Source organism: Sceloporus occidentalis, unplaced genomic scaffold (assembly GCF_023333645.1).
Source record: "Sceloporus occidentalis isolate IW3139 unplaced genomic scaffold, rSceOcc1.0.p SCAF_6, whole genome shotgun sequence".
In the NCBI taxonomy this organism is placed as follows: Eukaryota; Metazoa; Chordata; class Lepidosauria; order Squamata; family Phrynosomatidae; genus Sceloporus; species Sceloporus occidentalis.
Window position 1 is genome coordinate 58,846,826 of NW_028316986.1, and position 18,326 is coordinate 58,865,151.

An 18,326-nucleotide genomic window follows, 5' to 3' on the forward strand; every position below is an offset into this window, starting at 1 on the left:
ACCAGAGTGTTGTTGGTTTGTCCAGCTGCAGATGCAGGAGTGTATTTTTTTCTTGTGGCCTTAGGCACACCACCACTTCTACAAGTTGTACTACAAGTTGCACAAGTGGAAATGCAGGGGCATTGGAGATGGCCTCCTCTGCTGTGAGACCCTGTTCATGGAATGCCCTCTCCTTGGAGGGCTGGTTGCTGCCAACATTAATTTCTTTAGCTACCAAGTTAAAATCTGACTTTGGGACTTATTACTTTTTAAAATATACCTTTACAGGGTTTTAATTGTTTTATCCTTCTCTACTGTTTTAACCTGATGATTTATTTAATATGGTTGTATCCTATTGTTTTGTTTTTATCTAGAACTGTTCAAACTGTTTACTGTATATTGTTTGCTGCACTGAGATCTCACAAGAAAGTGCAGGATATAAATATTTTAATAATATGAAATGGATTTCCCCCTTCTCAACAGTCTAGATAGTCATTTTCATGAGCGCACTATTATTTGCACTGATAAAATTACTTATTGAATATAGCCCTGGCAAATGAGAACTAACTATTACTAATGTTATAACATTAAGATAATAAAAATGAAACTGTTATTTAAACATTAAATTTCATCAGCTTTTGTTAAGTAGCCTTTAATAAATTATTATTGATCTGACAAAGTTAAATTAGTTCAGTGAAATGATATTGTGGCTTTATCTACCCAGGACCTCATGTCTGGTTAGTAAGTGTCCCAATAGAAAATCTAATATTCTTACCAGAGAGGACAACCTCAATGAGATCACCTTCACGTATCTCTTCAGCTGATGTAATCCGCTGTAAAATATTTTCTGAGTTCAGATCATGGCGGAATAGGAGAATCTTGTCATACATGCCGAAAAACCCACACTCTGGAAACTGTAAACAAACAACAACAAAAAAGCAGAGTCTACATTAAAAAATGCTATCATTTGTTAATATCTACAACAAGAAGGAAGTTAGTATTGATAAACACAAATATAAATACCTAGCACAAAATTTACCTAAATCTATCGTGTTTAAATAATTCTGCGCTGTTTTTCCAATGGTCCTAATGGATTGTAGCACTGATAAACAACAAAATTTCATATATTTTGTTCATACACACATTTGCAATCAATTTACACAAACACTAATTTTAAAACTACTCAGTTTAAACAAGATCTGTTTCCAGCTGCCTTATTGTTTGTTTTCTCTATCTCATACTTAAAGGTCACACTACCCAACCACACTAATGAATAATGTAATAAACCAATTAATACACATATTGACATCTTTGCAGATGAAAGATGTAGCAACTGGACCTTGGTACATATATAAGCCCCACATGGTTATTGTCAAACAGCAAAAATACTCAATACAACAACAACAACAAATGTTGTCACATTTAGTTTATGCTGGTATAATATATGCCATGCCAAATGTTGGGGTGTGGGAAGATAGTTCGGGGTCAGAAGGGAATATGAATGGATAATGTTTGGGTGTGGGGCCGAAATGGGCAAGAAATTATTTTCACAATGCAGTCTCCATGTTTTATTATTTGCTATTCTTTTCTATTACACACATTGATGATGCATTTTTTTAATATCTCATTCCATACTACTGATGGCAGATTTAGAGAGTCTGAATATATTACCTCTTAATGTGAATGGGGTAGGATCCATAGAAAAAAGACACAGAGTGCTAAAATTGATCCATAAACTGGGACCAATCATCACATTGCACTTTCATATTTGCATAAATAAACTGGCAGAAACTAGATATATGACTGTATGTTGAAAATGTGAAACCTAAAAGAGAAAAATGTATGAACTCCTGATTAACTCATGACCCTTTCTGCATTACAAAATGCACACACACATTTCTGGCCATTTCTGTAAATGAGTTTTGGCAAAGAAAGCTATTAATAAGACATCTGCATCATTTTCTCCAATTTTCAAGTGGATCCAAAAAATAAAAGTTAATTTAATTGGAACCACAATTATTCAAACACTACCCTCGTAAAGCTAAATACATTAATAAACCACAACAATACAAACATTTGGTCCTTTGGAGTCCAAATAGAAGACTGCATAATTCTTGCATTCATACTTGGTAGCCTGTGAGTCTAAACAGTCCTCTAATCCAATAAGATATTGGACATTTCAGTCTACTTATTGGCAAACAGATTTAGTCCCAAGGCGAAAGGAAAACAAAAGCAACATCAAATTTATTAATTATTCTTCACTACCAATATAAGATATATCACAGAGATGTTAAAATTGATTCCCCATCCCCTTGCTAACATTTTTCAATGTTCTAGAGATTATTATTCTTTTCTTCAGTATGTATGATGGAACAATTTTCACTGGACTAGGAATTATATGGAACTCAACCTCCCACCTACTGTCTCATCAATTTTAGCAAAATATTATTTAAGCTACACAGCAAATCATAGAATCATAGAATCACAGAGCTGGAAGAGACCGCAAGGGCCATCCAGTCCAACCCCCTGCCATGCAGGAAATCCAGATCAAAGCATCCCCGACAGATGGCCATCCAGCCTCCGTTTGAAGACCTCCAAGGAGGGAGACTCCACTACACTCCGAGGAAGTGTGTTCCACTGTCGAACAGCCTTTACTGTCAGGAAGTTCCTCCTAATGTTGAGGTGGAATCTCTTTTCCTGCAGCTTGCATCCATTGCTCTGGGTTCTAGTCTCTGGAGCAGCAGAAAACAAGCTTGCTCCCTCCTCAATATGACATCCCTTCAAATATTTAAACAGGGCTATCATATCAACTCTTAACCTTCTTTTCTCCAGGCTAAACATACCCAGCTCCCTGAGTCGTTCTTCATAGGGCATGGTTTCCAGACCCTTCACCATTTTAGTCGCCCTCCTTTGGACACACTCTAGTTTCTCAATGTCCTTTTTGAACTGTGGTGCCCAGAACTGGACACAGGCCCCAGGTGGGGCCTGACCAGAGCACAAAATATAGTGGCACTATTACTTCCCTTGATCTAGACACTATACTTCTATTGATGCAGCCTAAAATCGCATTGGCCTTTTTAGCTGCCGCATCACACTTTTGACTCATATTCAACTTGTGGTCTACTTGGACTCCTAGATCTCTTTCACATGTTGTCTCCTTAAGCCAGGTGTCCCCCATCCTATATCTGTGCATTTCATTTTTTCGTCCTAAGTGCAGTACCTTACATTTCTCCCTGTTGAAGTTCATTTTGTTAGCTGTGGCCCAGCTTTCTAGTCTATTCAGGTCATTCTGAATTTTGATCCTGTCCTCTGGAGTATTAGCTATTCCTCCTAATTTAGTGTTATCTGCAAATTTGATAAGTATTCCCCCAATTTTTTCCTCCAAGTCATTGATAAAGATATTGAACAGTACTGGGCCCAGGACAGAGCCCTGTGGGACACCACTGGTCACTTCTCTCCAGGATGAAAAGGAGCCATTGTTGAGCACCGTTTGGGTTCGTCTGGTCAACCAGTTACAAATCCACTTAACAGTTGCCTTGTCTAGCCCACATTTTACAAGCTTGTTTGCAAGAATGTCATGGGGAACTTTGTCAAAGGCCTTACTGAAATCAAGATATATTATATCCACAGCATTCCCTTCATCTAACAAGGTGGTAACTTTATCAAAGAATGAGATAAGATTTGTCTGGCATGACTTGTTTCTCTGAAACCCATGTTGATTTTTTGTGATTATGGCATTGCTTTCTAGATGTTCACAGACTCTCTTTTTAATGATCTGCTCCAGAATCTTTCCTGGTATTGATGTCAGACTAACTGGACGATAATTGTTTGGATCCTCTTTCTTCCCCTTTTTGAAGATAGGGACAACGTTTGCCCTCCTCCAGACTGCTGGGACTCCTCCTGTTCTTGAGTTTTCAAAGATTATTGCCAATGGCCCCGATATTACATTTGCCAGTTCTTTTAATACCCTTGGGATGTAGTTCATCTCATCCTGCAGACTTAAATTCATTTAGGTTAAACAGGTATTCCTGTACTATATCTTTCTTTATTTTGTGCTGAATTTCCCCTATTCTGTCCTCTGCTCCATTATCCTCAGGTTGAGCACCCTTTGCCTTTTCTGAGAAGACTGAGGCAAAGAAAGTGTTGAGTAATTCTGCCTTTTCTCTGTCTTCTGTTAGCATTTTGCCATCTTCTCCACACAGTGGCCCCATCGTTTCCTTCTTCTTCCTTTTGCTGCGGACATATCCTTAAAAGCCCTTTTTGTTGTTCTTAACCTCTCTAGCAAGCCTAAGTTCATTCTGTGCTTTTGCTTTTCTGACCTTATCTCTACACATGCTAGATATTTGTTTGAATTCCTCTTTGGTGATTTCCCCATTTTTCCATTTCTTATACATGTTCCGTTTAAAATTTAGCTGAGTTGAAAGTTCCTTGGTCATCCATCCTGGGTTCTTGAGACACCTCCCGTTTTTCTTTCTCACTGGAACTGTTTTAATTTGTGCCTTCAGTATCTCCCTTTTGAGAAACTCCCATCCATCCTGAACTCCCTTCTCTTTTAGTATTTCTGACCCTCAATACTTCTCTAAGATCATGAGAACTAATAATAATAATAATAATAATAATAATAATAATTTATTTATACCCCACCCAATCACTAGGAATCCGGGCGGCTTACAACAGTAGGGAAATACAGAGCAATAGCAATAAACAATAACAATACACATAAGATAATAAAGAAATATAACATAGCAATACATAGCAAAAAACATAATAACAACAATAACAGTAATATTGTAGCAATTCAATAATAACAAAGGCCTAACACTGATTATTACATTCAAATCAATAATTATCAAAAAGTATTCCCTATTTCCAACCCCTCATTGGAAAAAATAACAAGCATATGTCAATAAACAATGAAATAATAAAGGAAACACAGCACAAGTTACAACATTACTGTCAAGGAAATTACAATAAAAGAATTACAATCTAACAACCTGAAAAAGGGGGAGATTAAAATTAGCAACAAGATACTGTTCTTCTTAGTATTGCCCAAGGCTTTATGGGCCGACACCCAAGCAGAGTTGGTCCGGGGCTGGGGAGGGGGCAAGGTGTTAAAGAGCCCTCACTCACTCAGTCCTCCATTCTCCTCCTGGCAGTCCATTATTAAAGAGGAAGAAACACACTATTGTCACTAAGAGATACCTCTCACAGGAACTTTTGTGTCAAAGCTGGTGTCAAGAAAATGCTGAAGAATAATGGTTGCCAAAGATACAATCACATTCTCCTAAAACAGACTGACAAACAAAAACTTTAGTTGCCTGGTTGGCTTCATACAACAAGGCAACATCTTCATCCATCTCCTTTGCATTTTTCCTCTTACTGCCTTGACACCCTAGTTCTTGTTTTCAAAATGACCAACTATATGAAAGATACTAAACATCCCACTCGTATTCTCACAGCTGCTAAATCTATGTTGAACTGAAACAAGTTTAGAGTCTGGATTACTATCCTTTGCCCATAACAAAAATTATATCAATTATATCATCTTTTGCAAAGAATATTACTCTTTAATGAACATGGCAAACAATAAAGAATAACAGTAATATTTTTCAAGCAGTATTTGCATCATATGTTAACAATTTACAGAAAAATGTGCCAACAATTTTACCACTATATTTCTAGATTTGGATATTAATTTCTTGTTTGCTGTGCTTTTAGTATTTAAATAAAAATGTTCAGTTAGTTAGTTAAGGACAACTTTTCAAAGATGACCTCATCTGAACTTTCTTTAACCTTAGCAAGTATGCATATTTGAGCTTAGCACATTCTTTGGTCTAACTGCTAGAGTCAAGCACCACAGCTGTCTGTACACAAGATGATGAAGTGGGACTTGGAGAACAACATATATCTGCAAGGAGTTAAATATTCATCAAGGAAAAATGCAAATATTGTTGTAAGTTTTAAAAAAATGTTTCTAGTACAGTGATCACAAATTGCTGCCTTTGCTAACTAATCTATCGTTCCATCATACCATTTCCAACATGTCTATGGCATATTCTGCTGTTGTCAAAGAATTTAAAAGCTCTCAAGTAACACCAGGTTCACTGCAATTTCTTCCAGCTCTCAGGACTTCTAACTTTCAGGACTTCTTTACATACAAATCATCACTGCAAATTTGGATTTTTATAAAATCTATTTCTTCTTGTGTTCACCTGTGAAATGCTTTTTCAAAACACTTGCTTTTTGTAACAGCACAAGTCTACATAAATACAAATACACATACAACTGATCACTGTGCAAGCCCTATTGACATTTATATGACTCTACAGTTCTATATCAGTTATTTTATGTTTTGTACAATTCTGGTCATGACTTCAAAAGACCTCACTGCCCTGATCAGACATGGCCCCCTTGCAAACCAACACCCTTATGATCACAGTGTGTTAACTGGTGCAACTGGTGGATAAGAGAAAAATGGGTGAGGTGTTCTGAAGAAGATAGGATATTCTTATCCACAACTGCAGAGAAGAGAGGGAAATTACTGAAAGGATAGAAAAACCAGGTGAGCAAAGAAGGTATATAGAAGGGATTTTGGTCCTGGTAAAACTTTTGCAGTCTTTTACATTTGTTCCATTATCTCCCTGTTGCCATCACCCCAAAGAATTGCTATAAAGTTACCTGAAATACATTCCTGTTGTAGTTGTTGGGCCTTCAAGTTGTCTCCGACTTATGGTGACCCTAGGCGACCCCATCACAAGGTTTTCTTGGCAAATTTCATCAGAGAGTGTGACTTGCCCAAAGTCACCCAGTGGGTTTCCATGGCCGAGCTGGGATTCAAACCCTGGCCTACATTCTACAGATCTTTCTATCCTTTTGCAAAGTCATGATCTATGTTTCATTTCCAGCAGATGACTCATGTAATGTTTCATATGCTTAGTCTAACCAATTCTTCCAAACCCCCACCAACCAAAAGCCCACATTAAAAAAATCAAAAGATTATGGGATTCAGTATCTTTTTAAAAGTGAAGCTTTTGTTCAAAAGTGAACCAAACACAGATGGGGTTGTGCCATATATTAAAAATGTTTAGAAAGCCAAATCATGAATGATAAAGTAAGTCTGATAAACTGGAATCTCATTGTTTTAGGCACAAATTTACACCATTGAACATATATACTCTCTTTTAATTAACTATAGAGCAACTAGGATGGGCAAATGAAAGCAGGGCCAAGACAATTAATGGAATGCTTTTTCTTTTGCCATGAAATACCAGTTCAAAGATCATACGTTCACTTTGAGTCTCTATGTTGGGAGAAAGGCAGGATATAAGAAAATAATAATAATAATAAATAAAACTTTTATTTGTATCCCGCTTTTCTGTGACGAGACAATCAAAGCGGCTCACATTATTATTATTTATTATTATTAATTTATAATATAATAATAATAATAATAATAATAATAATAAAGAACACATTCTAAGAGGCAATATTTACAGCTAAAACTGCAACTATTGCAAAGGGATCTTATAGCACCTTTGAAACTAAATGAGAGAAAGAAGTTGGTAGTACTATACTGTATAAGCTTTCTATCTTAGACTTAAGTCTACGTCATCAGATGCATGGACAGAAGCGCCTAGAAGCTTTATAGCTAGGAAACAGATGTATGTACGTGTTAATCATAACAGACATGCAAAACTTGTGGGTATGGTGAGGAGGTTACAAATTCAGTTTTCACTATGGTAGTTGGGAGTTTTGAGAAACTCCCATCCATCCTGAACTCCCTTCTCTTTTAGTAGTCCTGACCATGGGATCTCCCCCAGTAGTTCTCTAAGTTTACTGAAATCAGCTCTCCTAAAGTCTAGAATGTGTGTCTGAGTATGCCTGGTTTCTCCTTTTCATTATATAACAAACTCCATGAGAACATGGTCACTTCCACCTAAGGATCCCACCACTTGCACTTGAGGATTTGGCTGAGTTTGAATTCCAGCAAATATCAGGATAGTTGAAGTCACCCATCACTACTACATCTCTCCTTTCTGAGTGTGTGGTCATCTGTTCTAGAAAGACTTCATCAAATTCCTCCATCTGACTGGGGGGTCTGTAGTAGACTCCCACCATAACATCCTTGTTGTTTCCCTTCCCTTTAATTTGTATCCAGATGCTCTCCATATGGCTTCCAGTATTGATGTCCTGGATCTCTTCACTGGTGTAAATTTCTCTGACATATAGTGCTATTCCTCCTCCTTTCCTGTTTGGCCTATTTTTCTTAAAAAGGTTATACCCCTCTATTTCTACATTCCACTTATGAGATTCATCCCACCAGGTTTCAGTGATGCCTATTATATCATATTTGCTTTGTTGTACTAGGAGTTCGAGTTCATCTTGCTTATTTCCCATGTTCTGTACATTAGTGTAGAGAAATCACAGACCATGGGTCCTCTTTACTCGCTGCCTGTGCAAGTTTTTTTGCCTCCCACTGTTGGGTCCTTGCACTATTTGTCTTGTTTCCTCTATGTCTATTTTCTCCATCCCTTTCGCGTTCCATAATATTGTCTCCCTCCCCCACGAAACTCAGTTTAAAGCCCTCCTCATCAAATTCTTGAGCCTGTTGGCAAAAAAAATATCTTCCAATGGATGGAACCCATCCACTGCCAGAAGCCCCCCCTGATGGAACCACAGCCCATGATCAAAGAATCCAAATCATTCTCAGCAGCACCATCTGTGGAGCCAGTTGTTCACATCCGCTATTTTAATCTCCCTTCCTTCGACTGGCAGAAGAGACAAGATGACAACTTGTGCATTCATTTCTTTCAGTTTGCTACCAAGAGCCTCGTAATCCCTTCTGATATTCTGAAGGCTGTGTCTTGCAGTGTCATTGATTCCCACGTGGACCAAAAGGAAAGTAGGCTTGACCAATCTTGTCAGCCTGTCTGTCACATCACGGAACTTTGCCCCAGGGAGAAAACACACGTCTCGAGACATCTTGTCAGGCCTACAAATCACTGCTTCTGTATCCCTCAGCAAGGAGTCCCCCACTATGACCACACGCCTGCTCCGAGGCTTAGCAGTGACTGTTCCCTCTGGTGGAACTCTCAAGCTTCCCTGCTCTGTCCCTGAAGTCTGTCCATGCTGCTCTTCCTCATTCTCCTCGATAAGGGAAAGCTTCAAATCGATTTTCTAGCTGCAAGCTCCCAGAACAATCCCTTCTTGGCCTACTTCTCTGTGTGACATTCCTCCAGCTGTCTGTCTTCTGTGTATGTGAAGTGACCTCCTCTGCCCCAGCAACTTCCTCTGTGTGGTCCCCATCCAAGACTGTTGGATCCGTTCTGTCCAGGAAATCCTCTTGCTCCCTAATATGCTGAAATGTAGCTACTCTGGACTCCAGCTGCTGCACTTTCTCCTCCAAGAGTGCTACCAACTTGCACTTGGTGCATGTGAGGTTCTCCACATCTATAGGCAAGAAGGCAATGCTGGCTGGGAACTAGAAAAAAGATGCAAGACACTAGCCAAGAGAAACCAATGTGGTTTAGTGATTTGAACACTGGACGACTGTTAAAGCATATAGATTTATATTAAATTTTGGAGTGTGTGTGGTATTCACTTTGACCCCAAGCTGACTTCCTAGAGCACCGCCATTTCTCCAAAGCAGAGATGTCATGTAGGCAGCTTGCAAAAGAGGGTGTAGGAGCTCTAGAGAAAAGGACTGGAAACTCCCCACAGGAAGTTTGGGAGTTACTAGACAAGAAAAACCATCTCCTCCAAAAACCAACACAATACTTGCTTAGTTTTTTGTGGGTTTTTTGGGCTATGTGGCCATGTTCTATAAGAGTTTATTCCTGACATTTTGCCAGCATCTGTGGCTGGCATCTTCAGAGGATGCTAACATGGAAGAGAGGTGTGTGTGTGTGTGTGTGTGTGTACTGTGTGACCCTGGTAAAGAGGAGTGATTCCCATGTTAATCTGTGTATTGTTCTGTTGTGGATGGCCTCCTCAGGATAGGAGGATATGCAAAAGAGGATTAGTGTCTGCTAACTGGTGATAATTGTTTGCTGGGAAAGCCTCTGACCCTGAGTGGTTTCTCATTTTCATTTGCTGAGTCCTGGTTTTGGGGTCCTTCAGGACTGGTAGCCAAACTTTATTTACTTTGAGGGTTTCTTCTTTCCTGTTGAAGTTGTGCAAGTGTAATACTTGCTGTTTGTTTTCACCCTCACACCTGATGGCCATTGACCTGATTAAGTCAATGGCCACCTATTCATCTGTTTGCCTTCCCCGAATGTGTTCAGATCCAAGTGCACTGGCTAAGACTATTCTTCACCTTGGTTTAACAAAATCCCAGGTCTTTACACCCTTTGTCTTGGCAGCAGCTAAGCCATTAAGCTCATTGCCAGAAGCTAGAAATTGTCTATATAAACCTCAGTCAAGCACACACCGATGTGCTATATTCAGAATACAGCCTGGCTTCACGTCAGATCTGATTTTAGCTCCCTCGGCCATTTTGCCCCCATGTTTTGGCAGCCATGTCTTTTCATCATCTACATCCACATCGGGTTCCCGGAGAAGCCTTCAGAAGTAAGTATCTCCCGTAGATTTGCCTCTCTCAAAACTCTCACAAATTTCCCTCCTTTACTTTGAGAATTGCGTGCATGCGTGTGTCCTTTGCTGTGTGTTTGTGTTCCCTTTTTAATAAATATTTAAACTTAATTGGAGCAGTCTATCTCAGCGTTGTCTCTCAAGGGATTCTTGTGGACCACTCGTATACACCACGGAAAACGGTCTCACGAGGGTGTTGTTAAGACACTCCCTCTCAGCAATTTGAGCTAAATTCAGAAATTCCCCTAATTAGATCCTTCCTAACACTATGACTCTGGAGACCAGGGTTAGAATCCCCACTTTGTCACAGAAACCCTCTGGGTAAGCTTGGGCAAGTCACACTCTCTCTGCATCAGAGGAAGGCTCCTTCTGAACAAACCTTCCCAAGAAAACCCCATGATAGGGTTGCCTTAAGTCAGAAACAACTTGAAGGCACACAACAACAAGCTGGCCAAGACAGTCTTCATGAGGCTAGGATATTAGCTACTGTTATAATATATGCAGTGTACCAGGAAATCATTGTCTCTATTCAATCCACTATCTATCAAGTTTACGGATACAGTCATCCCTCCATATTTGCGGATTTGATATTTGCGGATTTGATTATTCACCGATTTCATTAATATGTTCTCTCTAGGACTGTCTAGATCCTCCAGTGCAACTCTATGGTCAACTTTAACTAAAAGTTGCACTGAAAGCCCATTTGTAGCTACTCCAGTGCCATTCTATGGTCAGTGTATGTTGGACATTGACCACAGAGTTGCACTGGAGGACCTAGAGATTCCTAGAGAGGTGTCCTCTCAGGTAAAAACAGTGTTTTTGTTATTTGCGTTTTTTCCATATTCACGGGGGTCTTGTTCCCCTAACCCTAGCAAATATGGAAGGACAACTGTATATTCAAATTCTGCTGTTTCTTTCCTAATCTTCCTTTGCAGTTTTTTTGTTCAAGAACTCCTGTTCTAAGGTAGGCTTTCCAAAGGTGCTAAACTGATCCCTTTTCACACTTATCCACAGCAATGTCTTAGAATTATACAGTGGGCCCTTGTTATCTGATGGGTTTGGTTCCAGGACACCCACACACAGACATGGGCGGGATACAAACCGCCGCTTTGCGGCGCTTCCCCGCCGCCGCCGTTTGCTCCGCGCGGGAGCTGCAGCAGTCAAACCGCGCGGCTCCTGCGCAGAGCAAAAAAGAAGCTCCATTTCGGAGCTTCTTCTTGCGGCGCCTCTATGAGGTCGCGAGGTGCCTGGCGCGGGCTCGCGACGTCATAGGCGCCGCGACACGTCTGGACGCTATGCGTCCAGTACGTAAAGATGGCGGCGCCCATGTGGAAGGGGCGCCGCCATCTTGTACGTATTGTATACGTACTAGGGTTAGGGGGGTGCGGAAGCACCGCCCCTTCCTAACCCTAGTACGTATACAATACGTACTATATGGCGGTATGTATCCCGCCATAGAGAACAAAATCTGTGGATGTTCAATTCCTATTATATACAACAGCGTAGTAAAATGATGTCCCTTATATAAAATGGCAAAATCATTTGGAATGATTATTTTTATTATTTATTTTTTTAAAAAAATATTTTCCAGCCATAGATGATTGAATCCGTGGATTCAGTATCCCTGGATATAGATGGCCAACTACACAATTACCTGAAACTATCTCTTGGCTAAGGTATATTTCTTTCTGTTTAAAAAGCAGGAAAATGTAGGATAGTGTCAGATTCTGCTGCTAAGTTTTATGATCCACTGATCATTCCGTCCAGGTTATCAGAACCTGAAATGCAAAAGACAAATCTTACTCATTCGAGCACAAAAAATATGATAATATTTTCCCAGCTCTATACTTCTGTCTGCCAAAGTTATTCCACACCCCTCTTTAACAGGAAAAATAATGTGTAGCTTATTTTTGGACTGTACTTTTAACTAAAGCAACTCAATATTTTTCTCTTCACCATGTTTCACCTCATCATCTCCCAGTTGAACAGTTACATAAGGTTTTTATCTTGTGCTACGGGTATCATGAATTCCAGCTTTATTGCTTTCAGGTTAAAAGCCCTGAAACGGGATACTTTGTATGCAACGTCGAATCATCTCTCAGACAAACTGAGGTGTAAACTCTAACCAATTCTATACTATACACACATTTCACATTTACCTGAGAGAATGTTGTATTAAAGTCAACAGGACTTACTTCTCAGGAGACATATACAAAATTGCACCACAAGCATGTTTCCTATTTGTATTGTTATGTTGCACTTATTGTTTATACACTGCCCTGTTATGGTTTTAAATGATTAAAGGCAAATTAGAAACCTGATAATAAAGTTAATGCTCTGACCAAGTAGCCTCTATGTCAGACCTCACTTCTCTATTATGTGTTATATTTCAAACACATAGGCAGCAGCATGAAATATTATAATCACATTCAGTTTTTCCAGTCATCCAAACAATAAAACAGGTACCAATCCACTTTAATCCACTTGGCCCACTAGTTTTGGTCCACAGCTTTTTTGTGCTTCCGGAATAGAGTTTCGGAATACAGCATCAATAGGTCAAATCCAAGCTTTAACACTGCATTTCAAACTTTTTGTGTTACCTGTACTAGTCTGTGATCCCATAGTGTCCTACCTAAAACACATTTTTAGTTCTTCACTCACCATTACTACACAGATATGTGCATAGTTAGGAATGGTTTTGAACACACACAAACCAGTTTTCAGTTCTCAAACCACTATTAACAAAAGTAATATTTTAAGACCAAGAGCATTTTACCACCTCAGACAGGGCAGAATAGGGCACCACTATAAACTGAGCAAAGGAAGCACAACTGAAAAGGTATTACAGTCCCCACAGCTGGCTGGCCTGCCTGAAGATGTGCACACACACCCTAAATAAAACTGTATATATGGAATGAAGGCAAAAAGGTGCCTCTTTTTTTTTCTTGCTTACCTAGATCATGTAACTGACCAACAACTAAATAATTCTGTTTCCTTTTCACTCCTGCTTTCCTTTATCTCTTGGTCCCACAGTCTGGGTTAGACCTTCCCCTCCTCATGCTTAATAAGAAATTCCATGCATTCGACAGTTAATCATATGGTTTATATTATGTTTACTTTGGTCTAAAGGCAGACTCACGTCAAGACAGTAGTCTTGCTACCATGAAATTTCTCCTGTAGAGAATATGATCACTTTCCTATAAACCCACATAAAAGGAAGAAACCTATTAACCCACAGAGGAAGACTTTCAAGAATAAGTGTATATCTTCCAAGAACATCTGTTTAGAAATAATGCTATGTTTCCTCATGGTTGATGCTTAAAGTGTGGCTATCTCTGTGTATTTACACATTTGGGCAATTGCATATGAGCAGTTCCTACTATAGGGATATACAGAGGAAAAAGAGTCACTGCCAGGGCTGGGGGATTGTGGGAGTTCCATGCTCTATCCAGAGGATACTTCTAACAACCTCTGTTTCATGTTGTATATTAACTTTCCTAAACTGTCTACAAACCACAGAGAACATAATATTATATCTTTCAACAAAGACAACATACTACTGCACTTCTCATAGGCTGGCTTAAATCCTTCTCCAAACAAATGAATGTCCCCCACTCCCCAATATACAGAAAGTTAGATATACAGTAAGAGGGAAACTTTCTGCAGAACTACTAGTTTCCTGCAAACAGGGTTTGTTTGTTTGTTTTTTATGGAAAAGCTTCCAATCATGTGAACTGCCTCTTTCTAGCAGCTTAGTGCAGCCCAGAGACAGCTTTACTATCTCGTTAAAAAAAAATTAAGCCTAGGTCTCTGTGTTACTGGTGTTCATAAGGATTGAAGGCTTATGCAAAGACCCAAAACAGTGGCAACCCCCCCACAAAAAAAACAAGGTGGGATGCTTTGATTGTGGTTTCCTGCATGGTAGGGGGTTGGACTGGATGGCCCTTGTCGTCTCTTCCAACTCTATGATTCCATGATGGAGTGTGCCCCTCATTCAAACAATGCTTGCACCCTTCAACTACTGTGTCATTTTTATATATCAAAGAGATTGTAGCCCAGTCATGAGAGCTCACTAAGATGACATTCACCATGGAAAGTTTGAGTTTGGTGGTTCAACTCAGATGTTCCCACTTTCTGCTAAAGAGAAAGGCTTTTTGCACTAGTGAGGTAAATTCAAAGAGTTTGATAAGGGAAAGAGAATCCTACATTGTGTGTGACAGTCTTAAGCTTCCCTGTCTACTGCTAATGGGAAAGTCATGTTAAAGACAGAAGATAAGCAGTTTCAAGGGGGGGGGGGAGGTTTAGCCAAAATGAAAAGGAGACACACTATGGCATAGTGTCTCTGTACCAAAATGGGTACAAGCTCCTATTCTGAGTCCCAACTGAAAGGACCACTGTACAGACTTTATACAACCTACCATGAAGCCAGAGTGCTTTGCTTTTATTCGTTTGAAAGGCTGCTGAATTGTGCCTTGGATTTTAGCATAATATACTTGTTTTCCAAGTATCTATAAAAAATATTTAAAAAATCAAAATATAGGTCACCAGAAAGATGCATCACCCAAAATAAGGAAGTCATATGCACTTCTACCTGATTTTGGATATCACATCTTTCTGATGATCTATATTTTGATAATGCGGAGATAGTATGCAGTGCTAAGCAGGCCTAAATACCCTAAAAGCACCAGATCCTACCTGATCTTGGATGTTAAGCAGGATCAGCCCTTATTAATTAATACCAAGTACTGTAGGCTGTATTTCGGAGGAAAGGATTGGCAAAACCACCCAAGTATTCCTTGCCTAAGAAAACCCTATGAAATTCATATAATCATTACAAGTCAACAGATGACTTGAAGGTGTATATGCACATATGCATTGCTAAGATACTTTCCAATTCTCAGTCTATATAAATAAAAGATTTTGATTCAGAACAACCACTCTGACTCAGGGACATCAAGTAAACAAGCCTGCCTTCAAGTGATTGGGCTTTAACTGATGAAAATAGAGACTGCTTTAAATTCATGTTAACCAATATCCACATAAGAAGATCTTGTTTTATATTGTTGATCAGGTTTTCATAAGACAAGAGGGGGTCACTGGCATTTTAATAGCTTTAAAGGTGGATTAGACAGGTGCAGAGAGGATAAGGTAGAAGTAACAACTAGTTGTGATGTCTTACAGAGTACCTTCAAAATCAAATACAGCATGCCTATCTGTTGAGGAACAAGACTGGGAAAGGGCTACTGCTTCCTGGTCCAGCTTGTGCCATAGGCAGTTGGTCAGATACTGTTGTTACCAAGTATGGATTTATATTAAATTTTGGGTGCCATGCGATCTGAAGCCATGACCCCTGACTGACCCCACAGCAAGCCGCCATTAACCTAAAGGCGAGCAGACCACGTAGACAGCAGCCTTGCAAAGGCATGGTCTCAAGATTTGAAATTTTCCAGAAGTTTTGGGAGTTGCTAGACCAGATTTGCAGGGACCCATTCATGAAGGACAATAGCTATGGCTCCCTCCTTAATGAGTCTGTGATTAACTTAACCGCTCAACCATCAAGGTATCTGCACTCCTGAAAGGTGTCAGACTTCTTGCATTGTACAACCATTGTGTAGATTTCAGCTTAAACAAAGATAAGCAATCAGAGCCTTTGTCCGCCAGGCTGCCATTGCCTGAGGATACATTTAGCAGTATATAAGGACCCTACTTTTCGCCCTTCATTGGGCTTGTTGAGCTTCCAGTTCCGAGCCTGATTTCCTAGAGCATCCTGCTCTGCTGAAATCACTTGAGCGAAACCAAGCTCACTGTCACCGGGCCTCTAAGTTAGCTTTCCCCCCGGAACCCAGCTCCTAAGCCACCGCGGCCGGTCTTTCCTTTCCCCGATCCTGCGGCCATGATCCACTATCCATCCTACATCTCATCTGGTTCCTTGGAGAAGACGTCTAAGGTAAATATTCCCAACAGTGACTCTCTCTTCCTTCCTTCACTCCCCGAACTCACCCCTCCCTTGCTATAGTATTGAATGTGTGTGCGCGTATGTGATCCCTTTTGTTGTGTGGCTTTAATAAATGTTCGTATTTTAATTGCACCTCATTGGCATTCTAGTCTCTTTCTCTTGGGGGTGGACTAGGCGACCTCTGGTATACACTAAGGGACAAGATCCTGTGCGTGCGTTGTTAGGACACGCCTCTCGTATTTGAGCTAACTAAAATTCCCCTAATTCGATCCTTCCTAACACTGTGGGAAACAGGATACTACACTAAATCAACTTTTGGTCTGAGCCTATATCCTTCTTCTTATGCTCTTCTTTGGTCTAGATCATGTTAACTCAAGCCACTGTTGTTTTAGTTTTGGTTTTATTTGAACTTATCTATATTTTGTAAAACATTTCTTTCCTTTGCAGATACAGTGTATTTGCCAAGTTGCTATTTATTGTAAGCAACTTTTGTCACAGCCCGCAGTGGAAAAGTGGAATACAGTATAAACTAATGAAACCGTATCAGCATATGATCAGGCACAGGTGAACAAAGCAACAGTTAACAAAAATACAGATCCCTATCTGTACTATCTAACTGAGGCCTTAAATTCAGCTAGACAGCTTCCATATCTTTTCAAACATTTATCATAAGGCAAACACTCTTCCTCTGTAACACCCAATGCCAGTTAAAATAGCCAAATAACTGAACTATTTGACTTCAGTCCCTTGACAAAGATCTAATTCTTATATGGTGACTTCTCAGTGTCTGAACTGCAGCAATCCAGACTGCAGATTAGGTGTTCACATGCCTGAACCTTGCTTTTTTTAAAATCCCACTTGAAGAAAACTAGGAATTTTCTTCCTGCTATTTCGATTTTCATACCCAATCCGGTATTTTATTGAGAAACATTCATGTAACATCAGGCATGCCTTTACACTTCCCATATATCTGTGACACTTAAGTTTTTCTATTATATGAGCGCTTCAGCTGAAAATACCTTTTGGCTTTCTCAACAGATTCCGTTAGTATTCTCCTCCTGCTGAGTACCATTTCTTCCAGTCTCTGGTATGTATCAGCAAGATCTCAAGTTTTGTCTTTGTTCACTGTAATGCCCACAGGTGCTTCCTCAGTGCAAGAGGTAGTGGAGCAATTTTTGACTAGACCTTCAGGAGAAGCAGCAATAGTTTTGCTCCTTTCAGCTTTCATCTATAAGCTCCAACACTTACAGGGGCCCTGCAGAGAAAGCAGCTCCCGGTTCCAATAACTCCCATGCCTTCTCAGTCAGGAATCTACTTAAAACATTTCATTGATAACTAAACGAGAAAGGACTACTTTTAATTTTGAAGTGGGCATTTCAACAAAAGAATTTCCCTTGGCCTGCAGAGTGCCAACAGGATCAAGTGGATATGACACTGCTCTGGAATTGAGTTTGAAATTCCCTAATTAAAATCATATATTTTTAGCTCCTAAAAATCAATATGTCCAAGATTGTTTCACACTTCCAGAGTAATTCCAGAGTAAATCTATGTATATGAAGTTGTAGGATGTTATCAACAATGCAGCAATCTCTTACATTATTTAGTCATTCATGTTGATAAGGAAGATTATTTAGTCATTCATGTTGATAAGGAAGATTATGTAGTCATTCATATTGATAAGGAACTCCAAAATGATTTCAATGTACTAAATGTAGCAAACTTGCAATTGTTTCCTTTGACAAGACCAACATCATGATCCTGGGAAGTCAAACCAGCAAGGTTTTGGAGGCAATACTCCTAA

The 18,326-nt window shown here is 39.6% G+C and overlaps 1 protein-coding gene across 6 annotated transcripts in view; it reads right to left on the reverse strand.

Annotated features, from left to right (window-relative positions):
• Positions 1 to 18,326, reverse strand: part of PRKD3 (protein kinase D3) — an 85,946-nt gene that overhangs the window by 45,362 nt on the left and 22,258 nt on the right. For 4 of the 6 annotated variants that reach the window (XM_089529769.1, XM_089529770.1, XM_089529767.1 and 1 more), the window contains one exon: positions 755 to 893. In XM_089529769.1, the coding sequence (XP_089385895.1) occupies positions 755 to 893 (139 nt within the window). Of the gene's footprint in view, positions 1 to 754; positions 894 to 1,650; positions 1,677 to 12,223; positions 12,348 to 18,326 lie in introns of those variants that run through there. The other 2 variants (XM_089529771.1, XM_089529772.1) reach the window with 2 other exon arrangements.